Raw genomic sequence first — 24,994 nt, forward strand, 5'->3', positions numbered from 1 at the left:
AAAAAAAAAAAAAATTGTTGGCAAGAAAAAAAAGAAAAAAAAAGAGAGAGAGAGAGAGTACCAAAGAAAATTACGGGCCCACGCGCCGCTCCACCGCACTCTCGGATCCCACGAGGTGCTCTAACCTGCGATTTTTCCTCCTGCCGAAAAGCCTCTTTTTTGCTTGTCCGTCCGAAAAACCTTTTAGGTCGCCTCATCTGCTCAAGTCTCTCTTTTTTCCGGGTCGAGTCGAACCATTTTTCCTCCGTCTCGATTTTAGGGTGATTGTACTACTGTGTGGCCACTCGTGGATCGAGACATCGCTCTTCGCGCTATCACCCGTTTAAGCAGTGGATTCTGGGACCTAAATTATTTTATTTTATTATATTACCCATTTCTACTAGTTGGTGCTAGGCTATCGACGCTACTTTTTGGCTCTTGGCCTGGCTGCTTTCTAAACCCTCTACCCCCAAGCTTGCCCGAGCGCAGAACAGGACCGTCTCTTTCTTTCCCGCTGGTTCCTCGTGCTGTCGTGTCGACCGCCACCCTGCAAGGCATTCTCCGTCACCCTAAGAGGCGACTAAGGCGATTAAGCATCGCGATCCAACATCTCCGTCTGGAAGAGTCACTGCACCCTCATCCTTTGCCCTTTTGACTCCCAATACACAATCTGGGTGTTTTTTTTTTCTTTTGAATTGTGGTGTTCTCAGTGTGACTATTTTCACTTTAGTCTCACGCGTTCATCCTTTTTTTTTTTTGTTGTCTTTTTCTGAACTGTTCTTTTTCCCCTCTTTTCCACCCAACAAACTACCATTTGCGAAGAGCTGGTCAAGTGATCATTGCTCATACACCGGGATTCCGATTCACTAAATAGTACGTGACAACAAGGAAGGATCTCTAGAAGTATTCACACTACGGGGATCTTGTTCAGAGATCTGAACCAAACTTTCTCCCCCTGCTTCATACCTGGCCTATATCGGCGTATCCTACCCCAAGTTTATCACGTTCACAAAGCTCATTGTGTTATTCGACGCGTCTACAGACAGGCACGCGAGTTTTTAGCTTGGAGGCTTTTGTCAGGGATCTTTATCCGGTAACGGCGCAAAGTATATTATATGGACAACAGACCGGCCTCGGAGTACGCGCAGTCAGGTTCGCACTTTCCATATCCACCGTCTGTCGCGCCCCATTCTGAACTTCCAGCTGCAGACCAGGCATCTGCTGCTGCTACTGCTCAATACACGCCTCAGCCTGAGGTGCGCCCCAATCCTCAATACACACCGCAACCCGAGGTTCGCCCCGCCGCCAATATTTCCTCTTCCAACACGCCGCAGTCAGACTACGGTCTGAATCAGCCTCCGCCAGCCGCGCGCTCTCCAGCTTACCCTGATTACCTCGCCCGCCCGCCCCAGTACCATCACGCGCCGAACACACAGGCCGGTGGTGCGGCAGGTATGGCTCAAGCAACAAGTCCGTCTATGCATACCCTCCATGATGGGCTGCAAAATGACCATCGCAATCACACGAACGTAAAGTCTGACGCGGACGTTCCTATAGATCCCTCAATCGCGGCCTCTAGCCCAACCTATCCTCCTCCCTACTCGCCTTATCAGCCACAGGGTCATGAAATGGCCCAGTATCAAGGTCACCCTCCTCCGCCGCCTCCACAAATGTATGCGCGTCCAGATTGGTCGCATGGGTATGGTCAACATCAGCACGGTCTGCCTGGACCTTATACCACTCCTGCCACAACGGTTGGTCCCGCCTCCCCTGCTGCGACCGCAGGCCGCGCCCTGGCCAGGTATGTTTTTGATGATTTTGGCGTCTGTTTCCAAAGGCTGCGCATTCGCGTTGGTTATTGTCTTGGACGCCTCCAGAAGTGGGGGCCGCTGTCAGCCTGCCTTTTTTGGGGTCAAGGATGGCTAGCGGCGCGCTTTTTTCATCTTTAACTTTCTCCTTTATTTTCGGGGTTATACTGTCAATGGTCATAGGCTCATCTGGAAATTTCTAGGTCTACTCATTCGTTCCGATTCCCGGCGCGCAACAGCATAAGCGGCCCCGTCGTCGGTATGAGGAAATTGAGCGTATGTACAAGTGTGGATGGAATGGCTGTGAAAAGGCATATGGTACACTGAATCACCTGAACGCGCACGTTACCATGCAGTCCCATGGAGCCAAGCGAACTCCTGAAGGTGTGTTTTCCCCTCTTCCCTTTCCTGGGGGCGCTTCTGGGCGGCATTGTTTCAATGTCTTCTCATGATCCTTGTGTTTTGAGAGGGGTCGCGGGTATCTCAATTTAGGCTAGTGCGGGTGCCACGCGCTAGTCGAGTTACACCGCTTTAGCGCGACGGGATCGCAGTAGCGTGAGGAGCCGGTGCGGAGGTTAACCTAAACCGAAGCCGTCCTCCCTGCCAGTGACGTCGCTTACAGCTGTCCCCATATCCTCATCTTGTTCTTACTGAAATCATACCACAACAATCGGTGACAATGGGACTAACTATTCTGCTTTAGAATTCAAGGAAATTCGCAAAGAGTGGAAGGCTCGCAAGAAGGAGGAAGAAGCTCAGCGCAAGGCTGCCGAGGAACGTGAGCGTGCTGCTGCTGCCCAGGCTGCGCAAGCCAACCAGGTTGATGCCCCTGGCCCTGGCGATCCGGGGCAGCCCGGTCAGCCTCCTGCCTACCCTGGCAGTGTCCGTCCTCAACTGCCCCCGATCGGGTACCAGCCCGCTGACGGCCAGGTGCCTGGTCAGTACGGAGCTCCTGGCGGTGGCATGGTGTATCAGGGCAATGGACAGATGGCCTATCCGCCAAACTACCCTCACTCGCCTTATGGCCAGAGCGGTCAAGTATATCAGCAACGTAAGTAGTCAGTCCTTTGTGTTTGCAATATTGGTTAGGACCGGGCCACGAGAAATTCCAAAGAAAAAAAGAAAAAAGAAAGTTTCAACATGACTAAAAACATCATGAGAAAGAGCTAAAGGAAAGTTCGGGAGGAGAGGTCCTCTGGTCTATCGTTGTACGGGTTGTAGCTGATCGAGGATGGCTTTGCAGAAAACCAATCGACCAGCTACCCGCAATAGATATCCAACTTCCCTCTCTTCTCTCAGCTTGAATATTCTAATAACAAATTCTCCTAATCGTGTATCGCCACCCCGGATCTAATTCTTTAAAGTCTTGCGCACATGATACCATTTCCTGGCCTTGATTGCTCCAGTCAAAAAGAGTGGCCATGCGACTTACGCTTCTGTCCCAGTTATGTTTTTTTGAATTAGATCGCTTGACAAAAGGAAGAGAATCTCCTTTATCGGGAAATCCCATCTTTGTTTCCCCCTCGCGAATACCGGCTATAGGACTGTGATTTGAGATGTCTGGCGGGGCAATCTGCATTAGCTGATGTTTTCTTTTTCTTTTCTTGCCTTGTCTTCTTCCCGTTTACCTTCACACGTTTTATTCCCTGTGGATTATGCAGATCATGTTTATTGAATTCACCTTTCTTATGTATGTGAATTATTTGTTATGGCCCTTGCTTTCGTCTTCGACTGTCCCTGCTTCGGCCAAATTTATGTTACCCTGGGTTTTGGTCCCCGAAACTGTGCATTATTTTCTATGGTCCATGGCCTTTGTCCATCTATTCGTCAGGTCATGGACTGGTGGATACAGTTTTCCACACAACTCGGAACTTTCTCCTCTTTCGCATTTCTTATGAACCTCTGAATACCTACGATACATTTCAATAATTGTGGACATATTTGCACGGAAAGTGCGCCATCAGATCCGCCATGTTCAGCTCTTCCAGAGACCGTAATCCTTTTCGTTAAATCAATACTTCAGCCATTGATGTGGTTGGTAATGATGAGTACGTCGACTAGTTCCAAGGCTTCCACTCTGAAGGGATGGCGTATTGCCGAGCAATGGCCGTGGGTGAATACAGATACACTAATATAGGTACAGTATTCCCTACACCCTAGGAAGAACCAGTGGAGTTGTATAAGCAAGATCTGCAATACCACTAGTCTAATATAACTCCTGTAAATTGGACACATCCGGCTATGCGAACTGGTGTAGGCTGATCATTGAATTTTACATGTATTATGCGTCAGAAATGGCGGGCTAAGATTTAGTGGTGCGATTATTCCAGCCAGGATTACTAGTACGTAGTACAAAGCATGTACAATGTAAGGTTAAGCTGCTAAGGTATGAGACTAAGGCTAGTAGATCTGTAAGTTCGGAACCTTCTCTGCCCACGAGGCACACATGGTTTGGTTTTAGGTTATCTATGGTTTGGCGGGGTTCCCTAGGCCCCGAGAGGCTTGCCCATCGCAAACAAGATGCTGGTCGACTAGCGGCTACTTCCTTAACTGTCTATTGAAGCTAAGACAAAGTAGGGCATCCTGTCACTGCTCCGTGACATGTCCAGTGGTTCACTTCGCCACTAGCGGCGAAAGAGCGTTTAGTATGTGGTGCCTGAGGCATATACAGGGGTGAGATTTGCGGCCTAAGGCCTCACAGAGCGGGAGCGGAGATACTTTCCCAGAATGGCCATTGAGCAATCTAACCTCATTCTGACTAGCGTTAACCTGGCCGATACGATACAGCGATAATTTGAGCTATCGGAGAGCTGCGCATTCATGAGACAGGCTCACCTTCCTTTCTAATCCGTCTTTATTGCTCTGCTGCTTGCCTCGGAGATTGTTTGGGTTTGTGCCTTTGACTTTCTTATTCTCTCTGTTTTTTTCAATATCTCTTTCTTTTCGCTGTCTTATATATCGCTTTAACCACCCCATTATCGCCTCCCCTTCACGACTCCGTTATCCTGCCGAAAAGTTTTCCTTGTTGAACAATAAGCCTGCGGAGGTCATTTAAAACTTACAAGACGGTCTTATTACTGTGACAGCCGAGCGATACGTGAAGAACGGCTAGAATTCAACTTTACAATTGGGTAACGAGGCGATTCATCGATCTTCGCTCTTTAAATGCTTCGTTGCACTAATGCTACTGCTCTTCGGACGGGCGTTAAGAGCAACCCGTTAACGAGATTATCTCTCAGCTCAAAATGGCCCAGAGGTGTTTCGGGAGGTGCTAGGGGCATTTCTCTCTCGTATCCTGCTCCGAGAGTCACAGTGCCGGGACAAATTAGTGCTTGGAGGTTACCTGTTGGCGCAAAACGATACTCTACAAATTCTGAAGCTACACATTCTGGAGACTCGGAACCTCTGAATGTGAATGAAGAAATTGACGAACCGGAATCCGTCGCTGAGAGCGGGGAGTTTGAAGATTCGGAGTCTGCCGTTACGAGTGAGGAGTTTGAGGATACGCTCCTGGAGCCCAACCGGTGGGTGAAATCTAGAGAAGGAACCACACACGATGACATCTTGCTCTCGATTGCGAAGGCAGGCACTTCGCCGAAGACTCGGGAGGAATTGGACGGGACCATGTCAGTCAGAGTTTCCGGAAAAGTTGTCGAAATGGAGTTGAAATGGTTGAAGGACCCTCGGGCGCTGTCTGACCGAGTCGCAAGGCTTTTAAAGGCCGATGATGTGCTGTTGGCTGTGGCGTTGGTCCGCACGGCGCAAAGGGAACGTATGGAGTGCACGGTGGCTTGGAATCATCTCATGGAGTATTGTATGACGAAGAACAATCCGAAGGCAGCGCTTAAGTTCTACAATGAGGTGAGATATTATCTTTGTTCATGTCAGATTTGTGTATTTGCTGGCAGTAGGGCTGACAATTGGGTTTCAATCTGCAGATGAAGAAGCGAGGACGAAGGCCTAATTCGGTGACGTACACAGTTATGCTGGATGGCCTATGCAGAGTAAGCAAGGACGCCGGCGTCAACCCTGTCAAGACCGCGTTTTCTATTTACAGGTCTATCTTTGCACCCAATTCAACCGTAACGCCAAACCTTATCCACACCAATGCAATGCTCAATGTCTGTGCACGCCATCGTAATATGGACAGCTTATGGCAGGTCGCTGGCGAGCTCCCTGAAGACGGACCAGGTTCTCCAGACTGCACGACGTACAGTATTATCCTGAGAGCTATCTCGGATGCAGCCCAGGCGGACGTAGATCGGATGAAGCCTTCTCAGGTGGAGAAAATTCTTGCAAGGAAAGCCCAGGGTATCAAGGAAGGTAAGCGGATATGGTCTGATATTATCTTTCGATGGAAGAAGGGGCAGCTCGAATTGGACAACCTCCTTGTGAGCGCAATGGCCAATCTGCTCCTGGAAGGATCTACCGATCGGGACTGTTATGACGTGTTCGTCTTGATTCACCAAGTCACTGGAGTCCCAATCCTCGCCAAAGAGCCATCGGATTCATCTTCGAAACCACAAAAGAAGAGCAGAAGAGGCGACCTAGAGGAAGATGTTCCGTTCGTGGATGATAGTGAAAAGTTGTATCGACCATCAGAGGCGGAGCCAGAGGAACTCGAACAAGAAGAGGAAGAAGAAACATTCGAAAACGTTTCGACCCTATCGTTGGCCCGGGACCTTCTTTTATCTCTGTGGGAAATAGGGAACTTGCATTGATCCTGGAGGCTTGCTTAAGTATGACTCAAGGAATTAGTGCTGGAAAAGCTTACTGGCAGCACCTAACCCTGGAAGACACACACTATAAGATTGAGCCGGATGGCGGCACATACCATCAATACCTCCGACTTTTACGGCTTGGCCATTCCAGTCGCGTTGCCCTTGAGGTCATACGCAATCAGATGGTGCCCGCCCAAATGACGGAGGGGAGGTCTTTCCGGATCGCATTTGCATGTTGTCTCCGTGATCGCAAAAATATCAACGTTTTCAAGAATGCTAATGGGCTCCTTCATCTCATGGAGGAGTCACTTGTGCTACCTTTTCCCCAGGCATTGGGAGCCTACCTCGACCTAGTCCGCATCTTGGGTGATAGCCCCCAGCTTCTTATGTCACTGAATGGCATCGATGGGACCGGGAAACGACCAGCCGGCGGCCTGAGTGCTCTGGGTCAGCAGTTGCGTCTTAATTTACAAACAACCGCTGTTGAAACGCTGCGCCCTTGCGTTGCCAAACTTGATACAGCTATGAAGCATGGTCTAGTGTCTCCAGTTCCAGTCACAGGCCGCGGTATTCGCTCCAATAGTTCTGATCAGCATGCCGTCTCCGGAGCGGAAGCTCTCAAGGTCTTAGCCACTGTGAGGGTTTTGATAGATGATATCTTGAAGCCAACAAACTCTAAGCTACTTTCCAAAGAAATCCGCGCCCAACTCAAGAAAGATTCACGGGATTTAAGGAAGTATTCCAACGCTGAGATCACCGAGAAGTACAAGAATGCTCTGGTTTCCCCGACTTCCGAACAGATTCTGGCATACCAAGATCAGCAAGTTGCTGAGGATCCATTAGATGTTGACTGAGTTCAATGAAGAGTAGCGGGAGCTTGTGCAGTCTGCACAACGAATAGTTTTATGACTTGTTTGATGGTTGATACGACCTCATACTTGCATGCATCTACAGGCGTTGGTATATAATCTTCAGTGTACACTATCATGGTTGGCAGTGAGGTGGTTTATATGTACAAATATCGGCAGTGTTCATGTAATAATAGATATCTCTTTACATAAAAGACATCTCAATTCTGTTTTCATTGATTCATAACCCCTGGAATAGGATTGGTTTCGCAAGTATCGCGGCCAGGAGCAGGTGCTCTGTATGCTACGTCAAGTAGAAGCGATGGCTTTGTCACCAAGTTAGGCCCCTTACCACGTTAAAAGGCATTGCTGCTATGTTAGATTTGGGATACAGTCTTCACACTGAACTATCTACTAGCAGTGGCTCATGTTGGAGGTTGATGTTGGGAAAACAATCTGATATGAAGGTGATAAGATCCGCAGCTTTCCGCCTTCCCCTTTCAGCCCGTGCCGCGTACGTAAGACGTGCATTATGCCACTGTAGCCTCTCCCAGGAACGAGACAGCTCATATCGTGACCTCTACCTCCTCATCTCACTATCCCTCGGCGAATTCTTGTGCTTAGCGAACCAACGCTTGGCACAATCTATAGTCCAGTAGCTCCGGTAGCATCTGGATCAACAAGCAATGCTCCTCTGGTGCTAACTCCTTCTCGCGATCGAACTCCATCTCACTACAACAAACGATATCTACCATGGCCAGCGTATCACATACCCATTCCCACGGGGATCTGCACGATGATGATTCAATTCTTGATGATGATGTTATTGAAGCTGATGATGGTGAGTTTGGCCTCTCACTAGCCCCTCGGATGGAGGCGTGCCCCTTGTTGACTGCCACTGACCCTTCCGCGCTTTAGCCATCGACGCTGATGACCCATTACACGATACCGATACCACTCCCTTAAGAGGCAATATTCAGCCCGAGGCTTCGAGTTCCCGAGGAGGAAATCTTTCCGGCAATTACCTGACCTCTTCAATCCCTGGCGAAGACCGCCGCGCCGCTCAGAACACCATCGATGAAACGGTATGGGAAACGGTGTCGCGTGATCTACTGGCAGTCTGGGAGAAGATGCGCCAGGTTTTGTGGCCCAAATACCTGATGGGTGGGATGCTGCAGCGTGGTGGAGGAGGTATTGGTGGTGCGGCCGAACGAGGAGAGGCCACTGGGTTTGGTAGTGGTGGTGGTCTGAGGAATCTCGTGGGCCGCTGGCCGGACGCCGATACTGTCTTACAAGGCGGAATGAGTGAAGGTCTGCGTGACTGGGATCTTTGGTAAGTATACTGGCAGCATGCTGTTGTCTTGACTTAATGCGATTTGGCCCTGCTGGAATACTAATAAGAACCGCCTTTCTAGGGGTCCGCTCATTTTCTGCTTACTATTGAGCTTTTTCCTGGCAATGCGCGCAAAGGGAGATCAGTCAGACCTGGTCTTCTCCGGTGTATTCTGTATCGTGTGGATTGGGGAAGCGGTCGTGACTTTGCAGATTAAGCTGCTGGGTGGGAATATGTATGTGCATTCATGTCTTCTACGGTGCTTCCGAGAGTGGTTACTAATGCTTTGATCTTAGATCCTTTTTCCAGTCTGTCTGCATCATCGGCTATACGCTCTTCCCTCTTGTCATCGCTGCCCTTCTTAGTGCGCTTGGCCTGCCGACTATTGCGCGGATACCGGTATATCTTGTATTGATCGCATGGTCTTTGGCGGCGGGTATCAGCATTCTTGGTGGATCCGGAGTGCTCAAGAATCGGGTTGGTATCGCAGTATACCCACTGTTTGTTTTCTACATTGCGATCGGTTGCCTCTGCTTTATCAGTTAAGGATAGGTGCTAAGAGATGCTGGCGACGTAATAGCTGGGGAATTAGCCAGCCTTCGTGATAGAAAGACGGTGCTGCAAGCCGATGGTAACGGGCGTGTGAAATCTACCTATCACTCTGTTTTCTTTCTGTTTATCCCGTCGATGTTCCTTGAAGCTGTGCTTGTTTGGTTCTCCTTAGTGTATTAGTTTATTGCATGCTAAGATATCCAATTGAGAATGTTTTCTTCTGCTCGATTGATTGTTGTTGTTCTATCAGATTAAAAGCGTGCCGGGAGATAAAACTGACTAGTAAGGCTAACTGCGGGGCGGTGACCGGACGACTGCCGACGACAACAAAGCAGTTTGTCGTCACCCGTTCGTTGGTGCGAATCGGCCGCTTCTCGACCTGCACCTCTCCCACTAGTTGGATCTCTGCCTCATTCGATCGCTTTTCGACCAGAGACCGTTAGCACTTGGCACCTGGGACTTCTTTTTCTACCAGACGCCCTACAGCGGCCACCACAGTACCTACCACCTGATCCGATTGTTCTCCCCACGTCGATCATACAGCTGAGGAGCGACCTTTTAGCTCGGGAAGATATCCCACATTCGTTGGATCGTGCAAATCTCTCTTTGTCGGCATCCACTACAGCTTTTGGTAGAGTCAACCGAAAAACATAGGACATGGCAACTGACTCGGGAGATAATATTGGGGTGAAGGGTACATTACACCGTTCTGCAGAGGTATCAGCTGGAAAACTGACGTGGTGATCGCACAGATGATGCTCGCGTGGACCCAATGGACACTAAAGGTACGTAAAATTTTGGAAGTCTGTCCCTCCTGCGGATGTCGGGACTCGCTGGTAGTGCGTTTGGTCTAACAGCCCACAGCCACTGCGGATGATTCTCAAGCGTCCGATAACGACAACGCTGAGCGCCCTGTTCGCCACAAACTAAAGGAGACATCCATCACCTCGGCCCCGAACACTTCAACAGCCGGCACCTCCACTGAACAACAACAGGACAGCGAAAATAGCCGCTCGAGCAGCAGGGGTAGGAAGCGATCATTCGACGAGGACCAGCCCGAGAATCTAGACGAGGAAAACGGCCATAGACGGAAGAGGTCACGCGACTCTAAGGCTGATGAGGATGAAGACATTACTTCGTCAAATGCGCCCGAGGTTGAGGGAGAGCAGACACAAACCACGAACATTGCCAGAAAGATCCTGAGCCCAAAGAAGAAGAGAAGCCGAGACCAACTGGATAAGGATGAGCCGAAAGCCGAAAGCACCGTCGATGACAGTAAGGCTCCCGCAGAAAATGGCGCCTCCGAGACGACTGCGGGGGAGCCTGAGAAGAAGCGACACAGGGACGCTTCCCAAGAAAGAGGATCGGCCCCTCTGAAGAGCGCATTTGCAAACACGTCTGCCGTTTCGCCTTTCGGCTCGCTTGGTGCCTCGAAGCCCAAGGAAGAAACCTCGAAGCCGGCTGCCACATCCTCATCTGCATTCGCTGCTTCAAGCCTGGCCGCTTTTGCTAGCTCAGAACAGTCACCTTTCGGCGCCATAGGAGGTTCTAACACATCTGTCTTTAAGTCAGCAACTACTACTGAAGCTACCAAACCAGCTGCTACCGGATTCGCAAGCGCCGCTGGCACCTCCGGGTTTGCATCTCTGGGTTCCGGATTCTCAGGGTTCAGCGGTGGATTTGGGGCTGCCGGCTCGAAGGGCGGTCTCACTAGCTTCGCTGCACCAGCGGGGGCCGGTATTCTCGGAAGTTCTAGCAAGGGTAAGCCGTTTGGAGCAGAAGAGGATGAAGAAGCAGAAGAAGAAGAAAAAGAAAAGGATAAGGATCAAGAAGCCGATACTGCGCCTGGAGAATTTGAGCAGGAGAAGACAGATGAAAGATTCTTTGAACGTCCGAGTATGTCGTCCTATATAAAATCCCTCTAAGAACCTTTACTGACCACATTTCCGAAATAGTCGAGACAGGAGAGGAGGAAGAGAAAACCTACTTCTCAAGCAAGGCAAAGCTCTTCCAGTTCTCAAATGGAGAATGGAAGGAGCGTGGAATTGGCACCTTCAAAGTTAATGTCAAGGTTACCGATGGTAAAGAGGACAAGAAGGCTACTCGCTTGATCATGCGCGCGGACGGTGTTCTACGCGTAATGCTAAACACGCCCATTTTCAAGGGCATGAAGGTTGGCGATGCGTCAGGCAACGAACCCAAATCCAAGCAGATTCACCTAGCGAGTCTGGAAGAAGGTCGATCGGTCCCTACCTTACTGAGGGTATGTCAAATCTGCACGTGCGAGATCTCTACATGGACAAGATAACTAACTATGTGTAGATGCCAAGCGAGGATTCTGCCAAGGAGCTCTATCGCATTGTCTGTGACCTACTGGAGCATCAGTAAGCCCATTATATAGGAATCAGCCCTCAGGGGACAATTGCCCAGATACAGATGCTTTGGGATGTGGCTGTCGCATTAAGGGCCCTTCGGCTCAGGAGACGAGCATCTACATCCTTACATCAGTAGGTTAAGATGGGTTGGCATTTTGCATTTGTTACGAGGAGTCTCTATTGAACTGGGGTGTTGGATGGAGCCATGGGCATGGCTCTACATTGGCTGGCACTGAGGTCTCATTCGACATGCACGTTTTTCCTTTTTTAACTTTTGAATATACACCCACTGCATTCGTTTTGTACAGTTATCTTATTTCTTAATACATCCATCAATCATTTATCATTTCAATCCAAGGTTCTGATCACCGCAAGGTAAATCAGCTCGAAGAGACATGCGTGGAAATGGTAGGTCATGGCAAAAAGGGGGATGTGCCATTTGCCCGAGTCCTCTCTTTCATTTTCCCAATCTCGTTAGCTTCTATCAACCTTTTAACCTCCGGGTAAGCCAAGGCGTTCTCCATCTCAACATTCAGATAGGCTGTCAGTTGCTCCTCGGTAGAGAATTCACAATGCGAAAACCCGCTCCCTAGGAAACCGAACCGATTGCCAGAATGATACTCTATATCGAAATCTTCCCACTGGGGAGTACTAAGCACATCAAAAAATGCAAGACGGGAGCCAGGCCACATCACGATGGGACCATCGGACCTCCCTTGCTTGAACCAGCTAGTGCATGGATCGGCCCAGCATGTTCGTGGGAGATATGCACAGCAGTGCTCCATGAATTGGGCAATGGCTGAGTCCTTCGGAGTTATACGTCGAATGTGCTGTACGTACATCTTGCGGATAACTTGCAGACAATGCTTGCTCATCTTTGCGATGATGGGCAGAAGGGATCCCTGTGCAACGGGTGTGAAGGGCCCAGAGAACATGAAGTAGTTTGGCATCCTGGGAGCAGCGATTCCTATATAGGACTCGGGGACTTCAGCCCAGCGTTCTTGTAAGCAGATTCCATCGAGTCCGTAGATAGGAAATTGAGGTCGATATGAGGTATCAAAGCCAGTGGCACAGATAATAACATCACATTCGTACTCGTTTCCATCTTGGTCTGTGAAGCCTTTGGGCGTGATACTTGCCACTGGTTCGGTGAAAGCAGTGGTCTTCTCTCCTACTAGGGCCTCTAAGTACCCGTTTCCGGGTGTTGGCCGCCTGCAGCCCACGTTGAAATTCTTGGGAATGATTTTATCGATGAGATGCGGCTTGCTCTCAAGTTTCTTTCTCATTTCGTTATATGCGTACTGTGGCTTCGTTAGAGGTGAAGTTCTTCACTTGGCTGATGTGTTGGACTCACTTCATTGGCCTCATGTGACTCTTTAGTATTTCGGAGCACAAGTTTATACCGCTGGTTCAGCTCGCCTTCGATCAGCCTGCGGTAATCAAGGTACTTCTCTGGGTTCCGACGCCATTCGGCTTTATCTTCCTCTGAGTCTGAAACATTGTGAGCACCGTGAAGCTACTATGGTAGAAGCTTGTCACTTACACTTGAAATTCGCACCGTCCTTGCCGGCATACTTTTGAGCAAACCCTGCCGTGATCCATGTAGGATTACGCACCCAGGTGTATAACCTGGCTACATGAGGGTAAATTGAAGCGACGGTTTGAACCCCAGAGCTACCGGTCCCAATGACAGCTACACGCTTTCCCGTCAGATCATATCCTTCCTCATAATGCGCAGTGTGAAAGAGGCGCCCTTTGAAGGTCTTTAGTCCAGGTATTTTCGGCCATTTCCAGGCACTATATGTATGTTAGACTCGAGTCACCTGTACCCCCCTGAAACTTACTTCAGAGGCCCTGTTCCATCCAAAAGCAGATCGCAATCCTCCTCCCACACCTGATCATATGCACCTCGCAGAGTCAAAACCCACCGCGATATGTTATCCTGCCAGACAGCCTTCTCAACCCGTGTATTGAGCTGAATGTACTCGTCAAGTCCTTCATCCAAGACAATCCCTTTAAGATATTCCCAGATCTCCCGTGCGCCACTGTAGAAGTGAGTCCAGTCGGGATTCGGACGCCAAGGAAACTGATAATTGGCACTGGGGATATCACAGGCACATCCAGGGTAGCGGTTCTCGTACCATGTGCCGCCCACATCGGCGTTTTTCTCGAAACATTTGATTTCCACGTCCAGGTCTTCCAGGGCCTTCCGGGCGTGGTGCAAGAAGTCGATCCCTGCAGGCCCGGCCCCCATCATGATCACTTTGAACGCTTTGCCCTGCCTTCCGGGCCATGGTTCTCCGATAATGTGGCCAGATACGCGGTATCCGCTGGCTGAAGGCTGACCCCATTCGGGGAAGTTTACCGGCCGGTCTTGCGATGCGGGGTGAGGGCCTGGCCGATTACTTCCCAAGGTCGAAGGAGTTGCGGTGGCGAGGTTAGAGTCACCCATTGTGAGAATGAGAATGGGCTTCCGGTTTTGAGTGAGTGTTTAAAGTATGAGGTGTTATGATGGACTTAGCGAAGATGTCTGTAATGTTGTTTTTCTAGGTATATGTACTTGCCATGTGATGTGCGGAGATCCCTGCCAGCGAGCCCCTCCATCTCAGTTCAAGTTCAATAGGCTACATATGAGAGACATTATTGACACGACTCCTTAATGAGCCACAAACCGCCGGGTTGCAAAGTGAGGAAATATATAATGCAACTTTGCGACGAGAGCGCGAAGACCTACTAGTTTTCACTTCAGGTACACTGAAGGCTTCAGGCCTGTCCTGCTCTATATAGGGATGCCTTTGTCTTGTACTTTGGAGTGCCAGAAAGACATGATAAACCCACCCAACACAGTAGAGGCCTCAATAAGAGCTCTAATGATTATTCTTTAGTTAGTCAACTGATATATACTCGCTGGTAGCTAGCCTAATCCTACCACTAAGCCCTAACACTACCTAGAACCGTACATTGATTCTTGTACCTTGGACAGACTTTTGAACGTAAGTCTCTCATGAATTACCTTGTGTGCTATGAATTGCAAGGCCTTTCTCTAGATATTCATGACCAAGGAGTATGTACTATAGTTATGCAACTTCAGAGGCAGACCATACTCTGGAGTGGGTCTGAGTCATGCATGCAGCAAGATGATCTGGCGTGCATAAATAGAGTCTACAGATTTATCCGATCAGTCTTACCTATTACTACTGTACTCTGAGGCTTAACTGCCAATTCTTAACCGCAATGGCTAACAAGCCAATTTCTTGAAGAGACTCGAGTACTCAAGGACTAACTTTTATAGATCCAAAAGCCCACTCACTACCCCGAATCCAGTAATATTGCAACCTTATCTCCACGTGACACCGCGTCTGTCGCCTCTAGACGATCGTTGGATCCCGTGTTTTCTCCGACCCAAATCTTCATACTTCCATCCAGGGACATTGAACACTTCATAATGTAGCATATCAACATGACCGGTGTCAACTCCCAGACAAACCGCTCCAGCTCGGTATCAAAGCGCAAGAAATCATCTGCCGAAGAGAACCCTTTGGACCAAGATGGCGCGTCAACAACCATAACCCCAGAACAACCAACCAAAGCGAAGCGACGCAGAAAAGCCCAAGATCCAACTCCTCCAGACTCATCAACAATATCCACACCCAACAATACCTCCGGTGAAATCCTGGCACCCAAAAAGACCGCAAAAAGGGGACCCAAATCCAAAGCAACACCCCCACCGAAACGCACTCCATCTGCACCATGGCCGGACCCATTCAAGAAACTGTCACGTACGCACCGCGCCCTGAATATAGTATACACGTTCTGCTGCACGCGGAAGCACTTTGCTACAACATTTGAGAACATTAAGAAAGCGGTTCAGGCGCAGATGGGCGAGGAATTGACGGTCGAGGAGATTGCGCGGGTGAGGGTTCTTGTACCGCGGGCGGTCCGGTTTGAGTATGTTGATGAGGCGAAACTGGAAGTGATGAATGTTGGGGACAAGGAGATGACGGAGACTTATGGTCGGCATGGCAGGTATGAGCTTGGTAATGGTGGCGATGGTAATATGGAGCATCCTCACAGAGTATAGCTCTGTTATTCGAGTTCGTGGATGGTGATTTGAAGAGGGAAACTCAACGATCTAAGTCCGGGGAGGACGCCAAACCCATGCGCAAGTTGAAGGATGAAGATCTGAAGATTCCAGTCTACAGTCAGAAGCAGATGCTCGCGCTAATCGAGAAGCGGAATAAAAAGTTCTCAGACGCGGTTGATACCTTCTTAGTACAGTGCGAAGACGATAGTACTGACCCAGTTGAGAAACTTGAACGGGAAAAGGATGCTTGGATTCCTGTACCTCCAGATGATGGTGATACGGTGCCTGTGACGAGTGCTCCGCCGCAGCAGATCCCCAAAGAACGCAAATCTATGTCAGACATTATTACGGAGATCCGTGAGATGGACTGGTATACGGCACAGATCGTACCAGAGGGCCATAGGGTGATCGACGCACAGCCTGCTATTTACGGGGAGTTGGCGTTTAGGCTTTCTCAGAATCTCGTCAATGCCCTGTATAACACACGGGGTATCACGCAGTTCTACTCTCACCAGGCGGAAGCAATCAACCATCTGTATGAGGGTCATAACGTCATTATTTCTACCTCTACCAGTTCTGGTAAATCGTTGATATACCAGGTTCCGATGCTACATGAGCTGGAAAATGATCATGATAGCCGGGGATTGTATATATTTCCCACGAAGCATTGGCCCAGGACCAGAGACGCAGTATGAAAGATTTACTGCAGTACATGGAGGATTTGCAACATACAATGGTCGAGACTTTCGATGGTGACACACCAATGGAGAATCGTAATATGATTCGTGACGAGGCGCGAATCATCTTCACGAACCCAGATATGCTACATATCACCATCTTACCACAGGAGAGCGCCTGGCGTACGTTCCTAAAAAATCTGAAATTCGTTGTGGTCGACGAGCTACACGTCTACAACGGTCTCTTCGGATCCCATGTTGCATTCGTCATGCGACGACTACGCAGGATATGTGCAGCTGTAGGGAACCGCCACGTCCGGTTCATCTCATGCTCAGCTACCGTGGCAAACCCTGAAGGCCACATGAAGGCAATTTTCGGCGTTGAAGACGTCAAACTAATAGACTTTGACGGCTCTCCCTCTGGCCGAAAGGAGTTCATATGCTGGAACACGCCCTTCAAAGACCCCGGCGATCCTACTTCAGGACGTGGAGACAGCGTCGCTGAAACCGCACGACTGTTCTGCCAGCTAATCCTGAGAGGCGCAAGAGTAATAGCATTCTGTAGGATACGCAAGCTATGTGAGGTCCTCTTACAGGCCGTGCGGGCTGAATTTCAAAACCTCGAAAGGCGTGAGATTGGGAACTTAGTCATGGGCTATCGAGGCGGGTATAGTCCCCAGGATCGACGGAAAATCGAAAAGGAAATGTTTGAGGGCCAGCTAATGGGAATTGTGGCGACCAATGCCCTCGAGCTGGGCGTCGATATCGGCTCTCTAGATGCTGTCATCACCCTCGGCTTCCCGTATTCCATCTCCAACCTACGCCAACAGAGCGGCCGTGCCGGACGCAGGAATAAGGATTCCCTCTCTGTGCTTGTCGGAGACAGATATCCCACAGACCAATACTACATGAAAAACCCCGAAGAGCTATTCACCAAACCCAACTGCGAGCTGCAGGTGGATCTAGCCAACGAACTCATCCTCGAGGGCCACGTCCAATGTGCCGCATTCGAGATGCCCATCCGCCCCGACGAAGACAGCATCTACTTCGGGCAACAACTCCCCGAATTCGCCGCCACACGCCTCACACAAGACGCCCTGGGCTTCTACCACTGCCACGAACGATTCCGTCCACAGCCATCCCGCTGCGTCTCCATCCGCGACACAGAAGACCAGCACTTCGCCGTCATCGACACCACCAACGCCCGAAACATCGTCCTCGAAGAAGTCGAGGCGTCGCGCGCCTTCTTCACCATCTACGAAGGCGGCATCTTCCTCCACCAGGGCCAAACATACCTCGTCAAGGAACTCAACCCCGACAGCCGGTTTGCGCGCGTCGTCCGCGTCCACGTCGACTGGAACACCATGCAACGCGACTACACAGACATCGACCCCATCGAGACAGAAACCATCCGACAGATTAGCCCGACGACGAGCTCGCGCGCCTTCTACGGCGCCGTACGCATCCACGCTGTCGTCTACGGCTTCTTCAAGATCGACAAACGAGGCCGCGTTCTCGACGCCGTGGCGGTTGATAACCCGCCCATCGATATCCTTACCAAAGGCATGTGGCTCGACGTACCCAAACGGGCCCTCGAAATCCTCGAATCAAGACACCTCAACATTGCGGCTGCCATACACGCTGCCGAACACGCCGTCCTCTCACTACTCCCCACATTCGTCATTTCCTCCCCGGGCGACGTGCGAACAGAATGCAAGGTCGCGAAAAAGGAGCTAGGCAAGAATCTCCGAGTCGCCGTCGAAGCCCGAAGCAAGGAGAAAGAGAATATCCAGAATATCCTCCGACCTCCTGCCCGCCAACGACCCGCCCGATTAACGTTCTATGACGCCAAGGGCGGGTCCTGCGGCTCTGGGATTGCAGGAAAGGCGTTTGAATTCGTCGATGTACTTCTTCGACGCGCGGTAGCGAGGATCGAGGCCTGTCAGTGTATTACACCAAAGGGATGTATCGAGTGTGTTTGCGACGAACGGTGCAAGGAGATGAATGAGGTGATGAGTAAAGCTGGGGCAGAGGTTGTGCTGAGGTGTTTACTTGGTTGGGAGGTCGATGTTGATTCTTTGCCGTGGGGTGAGGATGTGAACGGGGAGGACGGGATGGGGGAATTGGCGGGTGGATTGGAGACGGTTGTTCCGGCTCAGGAGGTTCGGGTTCGGGGTTGACATTTATGCTTACTGTCGACAATGTGATTGTCTGGCTTTAGATGACTTTGTTGTTATTTCGCCGGCCAAACTTATATTAGACTTGTACTACAGCTACTGAACATTGTGTGCGCTGGTATCAAAATTCAAACGAAATCGTGATAGATTAGATTCATTGTCTACTGAATGTAGACAAGCTCATGCTTCCATTGGGTATATATATGATCTCATGTATATCTGTATGCAAATGCGAGTAAATGATATGAAATCCATAAATAAGCGATTGCCCCGGTATCCTAGCTGCCAATAGCGCGGTGTCCACTATTATAATATTACTTTTAAAGGACCTTCCTTTGCTTTGTTCCGATCATCTCCAGGATCGAACAAAAAGATAATACTAAACTGCATGTCATGCACGAATATAAGATGTCGCTCAGTGGGTATATGGATTGAAAAAGCAAAATAAGTGAAGAGGCTAAGGAAAAGACGTCTCATCCGGTCATCAGTTCAAGGGGGTGTTTCGATGGGATGGAGTTCATCCTCCCAAGTATGGAAGCCTCCAGTCCCTGGAAGCCAAGAGAAAATGTCCAGAAAATGTTGGATTATAGTCGGACATGGCGAAGTATCAATTGTGGTCGTGAGGGTTGATGAGTGTGCTCTACAGAGCCTTCTGCTGGTCTTCAAGACTGAGGAGCCACAATTCACAGTGGACTCGAGAGTGGGCTCATAGCATTCGAAAGTGTTATTGTAATGCAGAAGCTTCAGGTGCGTAACCCTGTTCATCGGTCTTGTCCCAACGGGGACGAATTATTCGAGCTCGAGGAGTCATCCAAGCTGATATTCCAGAACAATGACCTCAAATTGCGAACACTCTCGCGGAAATTATCACGCGGGGTATTAGAACGTTCCTCCGTCATAGACCGCACCTCTCGGATGATATCCGGATACCCTTCGTCGTTAGGGAGCCACCAGTGGTTGATCTCTGGCGACTGCCACACAGTGGCCAATAGCTGCCGGAACTTCGGGGCCAATAGATACCTACAGCCCAATGCACGGTCAGTCCCCTGGTTTCTGTGGTACCTGTTGTCCAAGGGAAAAGAAGTATCAGAATGACTTACCCGTTACGCTCCAACAGCGCCAACTTTTTTCGGCCCCACATGGCATGTTTACTGTCCTTAGGGGCAAACAAGCATGCCATTCCAATACTGTTCTTATATGTAAACAGATATCCATTTTCCTTCTCCGGCCACCGCTCAATGGCCTCGATCAGTCGACATTGCTCTAGAGCCAGGTGTTGCAACTCTGACGGTGAGGACTGTCTCACAGAGAGTAGTGATTGATACTTGTACATCGCTTTGGTGGCATAGTAGTCAATCCATGCTACATTCACATCCCACAGTGGGCCCCGATGCATGCCACCAGGGATATAAGGGTCAACAATGTCATCTTCCGTCAAAGGCTGTCTGTCTGGATACTGCCAGACAGTGTACTCCGAACTGTGGAACTTCTCCAGGATTTCCCGTACTTTTTCGATGAGCTGACCGAGCTGGTCGTTTTGCAAGATAAACTCGTCAATTGGAATCATCCCGCGTGACAGTTTGGCATACAACGACGCCATTTCTAGCCCGGATCGACGATTAATCGACGCAGCTAAGTTGAGCTGCTTGTCCACGTCCTTTGGATACATGGCGGCCTGTTGAGCATCGTAGTCTTCTTTCGCGATGTACCATTCCCGGCCCAGGACCATTTCATTTCCGGCTAATATTCCCGCTACCACATCAAATCGAGCGTACCAAGGGAATATGTGACCATGGAGCTCGTTTGTGGCGATGGATTCGGGGCTTAAGAGCTCGCGCATCAGTGCATGAGCGGCTTGATGGTGGTCGATCAGGTTTACCCAGTCACCGATGAATTCCTGGTTGATTCCCAATTAGTGGCTCTCCGGGCAAGAAAAGGGTGCTTCAGTGGACAGACGAAGAGCGGTAAAAGGGAGGAAGCATGAAAATGGCGGTACCATGGTGGTGAAACCTACTTCAAAAGTGGCGAGAACCAAAACGGTGATCAGTGTCGCCTCCGAATGCTCTTCGCTTGAGCTCAACGATTTCCGTAACATCTTCAATGCCATGTTGTAATATTTGAGAAATGTATACAGTCTCCCGTTTCCGGTTTGAACGCAATGATGGTACGCAGCGAAGCCGACGATGGCATAGAGAAGGGGGTCATATTGCAGAGCTAATTCGATGAGACTCTGATGAACGAACCGGTGGCTGCCACGCCTCATGAAATAATGACGTGGAGTCATATACCCTTGATGGAACGCGAGATAGAAGCGCACATCTTCCGGTAGATGGGCGGCGTTGGGAACTGCGAAAGATTCATAAGGGTTCAGGCCGACGCTGACCGACCGCACACTTGCCGAATCGAGCCTCAAGGACGCCTCGGTCGACGGTGAACTGCTAGGCTCCCTATAAGATCCCGAAGTTTCAGAGGCAGCTTGGATTACGAGTGACTGTTGCTTCGCTTTGCGTCTGGCTAAAGATTGTGCGCTGCGTTTGTTGCGCAGGTCGAGCTTGCTTCTTGTCCCACTCGGGCCCGTGCAGGGCGATAAACGTGAACTGGACCCCACACTTCCTTCTTCTTCCTCGTCCTCATCTGCGATGGGTTCCAGGATGTGAATGTCGTCTGCTTCCACATGGCTAGACGAATCACTCCCGCGCGATTGGGGCCGAGGTGCCTTGGACTTAGCTCCGGAACGGGAACCGGCCGAGGCCATAGAGCCGCTCGTGCCCGGAGTGGGATAGACACAGTCGCGGTTCCCCTTCCGGCATCTATCGCAGACGGGACGGGTCTCATCACATTTGATCCGACGGGCTCGGCATGTGAAACAGCCACTTCTGGTGCGCTTGTGCTTTTTCTGGTCTGGGATGGGCTGCAGCAGCGACTGTGGCTTCGGAATAGGAGCAAAAGACGCAGGCGGGGCAGATACTGACAAGCCCGACTGCGAGGGGGGTTGGGTAGGAGGGTTATGCCACAGAGCGACACTCTCCGGATATTGTGCGGGACCCAGGATGGAGTAGGCGGAGAGCGCCGACGGCTCGTTTAGGCGCTGTGACGGATGCAAGAGAAAGCTGTTTAAGGGTGTCTGAGATGGCGGAAATGAGTTTGCCATAGTGACCGAGACCAGGTGAGTTGCATCCAAGCATTCAATCGGATTGATGTTGACGAGATCGGCATGAAGAGATGGTCTGATCAACTCAGAGCTCGTCCGCACCGCAGGATGGAGACTCTGGTCACTCTCATCATCCAGGCGAGGAGGATGTTCACTGAGAGGGCGGACGGATAGTATTAGGGATTAAGTTAAAAAAATAGTTTGGTTATATATAATGCCGAAGGAAAAAAGGGGGAGGGAGTTGAAACAAGCGTCTTCGAGAAGGATGGACAAACGGAAAGAAAGGAAACGGAACGATGGACGAAGTGGAAATCGTGACTCCGCTGGAGACATCAAAAGACAACCAAAATGGTCCCGGTCAACCAGAAGGAATGGACATGAATCGCGTTAGTGAGACTGATGGGGAGAGTCAAGAAAAGTCAAATCCAAGGATCACTAGTGTGTATGATCTGGAAGGGGAGGATGGGAGAAGAGTGGGAAACAAAATAAAAATAAAAAAGCCATCAAATCAGAAAGCCAAATAGAATAAAATAAAATAATAAAATAAAAATAATCAGCAGCAGCAGCAGAAGAAGGAAGAGGTGAACAATGACTTCACCACCGCCTCCGTTGCCCTAATTGGAATTCCGAACCATCTCAAGTTCCAGCGATGCCAATGACACTATACACACTATCCTATACTATAATATAACACTAAATCCCTACGACTCCCCTCCCTCTGATCTTCTACTAGTTCATTCTATCGAATGTGTGCCAATTTTAGAGCGTCTCTGATGATGGAGCACCAGCAGATCCCTCAGGGCCACCATTACCCTACGCATCATGACTTTATTATGAAGCATGGCTTAAACCTCCATAGCTGGCTATTGATCGAACCCATGTGAGGTCCAGTTCATTTCGGGATTTGATACAGCCTTAATCTTTTTTTTTTTTTTTTTTTCTTTTTTTTGCGTTGCTTTCACCCTTGATTTCCCCCTACTCCTAGCCTCCTTGCTTTTCTGATGCACCAACATAGTTATCTTGTCAGTCATTGCAGGAACCACCTGAACTCCCCTCAGACAGTCTGGGGCATCGGAAGGACTTGAGATATGGACAGATAAAAATGGGACCCATACTATGGGGCGGAGACCCAACGCTATCTCACTAGTGGCTTTGGATTGGTATGTGCGGCTTTGGCTTTGGGAAGCATGCATAAGATGATTTCATGAGTCAAAAGTCAAAAAGAGAAAAAAGGGGGTCCTCAGGCTGGGAGAACAAAAATGCTAATACCAGACTAAGGGTTACGGAACAGAAAGACTTAATAGAGAAGGAAAGAGAGAAAAACCAAAAAAAACAAAATAGGTGCTGAGGTGGTCTTTGCTTTTCTTCCTCTTATGCAGAGAATCCAAGAAAGGACTGGCGCACAGCACAATTCGCCGTCCGCCACCATTATGTGCCGTTAGTTTGCCTATCCTCTCTGACCTTTTTTTCTTTTTTTTTTTCTTTTCTTGTTTTCCCTTTCTCCACTCATGATGCAGACAAGTCATGATGATGTCTACCTCGGAACTTACGGGCGAAATAAAGACCGACTTGATTCCTTTTAGCTCTTCGTGTTTATTGGTAGGAAATATATTAATCACTCTTGTTCTATCGATTTCCCTTCTTTTCCTGCCTTCAGTAATCCGCCATGCTGATCCTGATGAATCAGCCACATTTCGAGTTAGACCGGCAAAACACATGCAGGACAATAGAGTCAAGAAAGGTTAACCATGGCCCAAGGCAAGGCTCACAACAACAACAAAAAAAGAAAGAAGCCCGCGGCGGAATTAAGTCCCGAAAGTTAAGCGTTGATTGATTGGCCTGATTCATCCAGGAATTGCAACATGGAGCCCCATGGAGACTGTGTGGATGGTCATGCAACCGAGCTCATGTTAGGTCGATCTATACTGTTTCGGAGCTTTCTGATCAGTCAGCCCATCCGTCAGCGGAAGAATTCGAGCCACGAACGCCGTGTGGAAAGGCTGTGAAGGGGACTGAAAGGATCCAGTGGTCCCCGACCAGATATGGCCCTGTCTGCCAAGGCTTGTCCAGCTTCATATGTACCTAATGCCGACCAAGTGCCGTTGATATCTTCCAGCTCCAGAACATGATTCAAGTACGCCGATAGCAGTTTCATTGACAATTTTTTTTTTTTTTTTTTTTTTTTTTCCCTGCTGGAGGTCTGGCCCGTTGGGAACGCCTCCCGTTCGTTCTGCAGTACGCGGAGCACTCCGCCCAACCTTCTTTCTCGGGGAATGTTGTGGATAATAAGTTCCAATGCTTCGTAGAACCCGTCGCATCTATAACGAATTCATCCGTTTTGCCGTTCGCCGCGTCGGCAAATATGAAACTGACCCTTCGTTGAAACCAGTACTAACTAGGCAGGATTTGCCGACGCGCTGTCCCAGTAGTGGAGACGGAAAAGAGTATTAGTCCTCCCAACTTAGGACGTATGGTGGTTCGGTGGAGCAGCCTTTTTCGTTCCATCATCCAGGCTTATAGAAGTCAATCTTATGAGCAGGGTATCTGACAGCCGTTGTGGTTCTGGGTAGGCATGCCACACACGATCTGTACCGCCAGTGCAAGTGAGCCATTTGGTGAACTGTGTTTGCAGCCTTCCTGTGCTTGTGGTTGGTTGTAAGTAGCTGCTGCATTTGATCGCCATCGCGATCGCCGTCCGCTGCAGGTCAAATCATGAGGCTATCCGGAATCATTCATGATGTCGACCACCTAGGCAACCACATGAGGTTCCGCGGGTTTGATTAAACCGTGATTAATAGTTTTGTTCGTGGAAGTCCCAACGAAGGGAACTTGACCCGCCGAGGAAGCAAATCGGCATAGCCGGATACACATCCGTTCCTGATCGACATCGAGGGTTTTGACAGCTTTTCTCTCTTTCGCTCTTGCTCGACCCAACCCACCGGCCAAAGTTTCGTGCCGGGGACCACTCCAATTGGCAGGGGCAAATGGAAATTGATCATTTCCCTTATACGTCGTATTCGTTCTATCCATTATTATGTACAGGAAATGGAAATTCTCTTCACAAGTTGTACTCCGTATCCTATCCACTTTCTTCGTATTTGTCTATACTGCTGAATGAAAGCTGCAGTTACCGGCCTGTCCTCTCGCATCTGGGTCGTTCTCATTTCTCCTTTTGTGCCTCTTACCGTCTCGTAAACGTTCTTGGCTAGAGCTCGTGACGAGAGGATTGGACCCAAGTGGGACGATATCTTCACAAACCCGCAATGAAAAAAAAAATAATAAAATAAAA

The 24,994-nt window shown here is 49.6% G+C and overlaps 5 protein-coding genes across 5 annotated transcripts; 3 read left to right on the plus strand and 2 right to left on the minus strand.

Annotated features, from left to right (window-relative positions):
* Nucleotides 1-1,094: 1,094 nt before the first annotated feature.
* Nucleotides 1,095-7,362, plus strand: ANOM_010806 (pentatricopeptide repeat protein; the record flags this gene model as incomplete). The annotated part of the gene is made up of 6 exons (XM_015556062.1): nucleotides 1,095-1,829; nucleotides 1,991-2,171; nucleotides 2,491-2,838; nucleotides 5,167-5,648; nucleotides 5,726-6,483; nucleotides 6,546-7,362. 6 exons carry the CDS (start codon nucleotides 1,095-1,097, stop codon nucleotides 7,360-7,362), a joined length of 3,321 nt encoding a protein of 1,106 aa, XP_015402293.1.
* A 568-nt stretch (nucleotides 7,363-7,930) lies between these two features.
* ANOM_010807 (Yip1 domain protein) lies at nucleotides 7,931-11,629 on the plus strand (the record flags this gene model as incomplete). Its single annotated transcript, XM_015556063.1, has 8 exons — nucleotides 7,931-8,197; nucleotides 8,275-8,689; nucleotides 8,772-8,924; nucleotides 8,986-9,230; nucleotides 9,994-10,026; nucleotides 10,106-11,137; nucleotides 11,197-11,504; nucleotides 11,564-11,629. The coding sequence occupies exons 1-8, from the start codon at nucleotides 8,110-8,112 to the stop codon at nucleotides 11,627-11,629; spliced, it is 2,340 nt and encodes a 779-aa protein (XP_015402291.1). The 5' UTR covers nucleotides 7,931-8,109.
* Nucleotides 11,630-12,029: 400 nt separating this feature from the next.
* On the minus strand, nucleotides 12,030-14,068 carry ANOM_010808 (flavin-containing monooxygenase; the record flags this gene model as incomplete). Its single annotated transcript, XM_015556064.1, has 4 exons — nucleotides 12,030-12,917; nucleotides 12,971-13,107; nucleotides 13,160-13,413; nucleotides 13,461-14,068. The coding sequence occupies 4 exons, from the start codon at nucleotides 14,066-14,068 to the stop codon at nucleotides 12,030-12,032; spliced, it is 1,887 nt and encodes a 628-aa protein (XP_015402294.1).
* Nucleotides 14,069-15,076: 1,008 nt separating this feature from the next.
* Nucleotides 15,077-18,557, plus strand: ANOM_010809 (ATP-dependent 3'-5' DNA helicase; the record flags this gene model as incomplete). The annotated part of the gene is made up of 3 exons (XM_015556065.1): nucleotides 15,077-15,653; nucleotides 15,698-16,279; nucleotides 16,366-18,557. 3 exons carry the CDS (start codon nucleotides 15,077-15,079, stop codon nucleotides 18,555-18,557), a joined length of 3,351 nt encoding a protein of 1,116 aa, XP_015402292.1.
* A 758-nt stretch (nucleotides 18,558-19,315) lies between these two features.
* On the minus strand, nucleotides 19,316-21,705 carry ANOM_010810 (Zn(II)2Cys6 transcription factor; the record flags this gene model as incomplete). The annotated part of the gene is made up of 3 exons (XM_015556066.1): nucleotides 19,316-19,574; nucleotides 19,655-20,451; nucleotides 20,569-21,705. 3 exons carry the CDS (start codon nucleotides 21,703-21,705, stop codon nucleotides 19,316-19,318), a joined length of 2,193 nt encoding a protein of 730 aa, XP_015402290.1.
* Nucleotides 21,706-24,994: the final 3,289 nt, after the last annotated feature.

The sequence above is a fragment of the Aspergillus nomiae genome (genome assembly GCF_001204775.2).
Source record: "Aspergillus nomiae NRRL 13137 chromosome Unknown contig00456, whole genome shotgun sequence".
NCBI lineage: Eukaryota > Fungi > Ascomycota > Eurotiomycetes > Eurotiales > Aspergillaceae > Aspergillus > Aspergillus nomiae.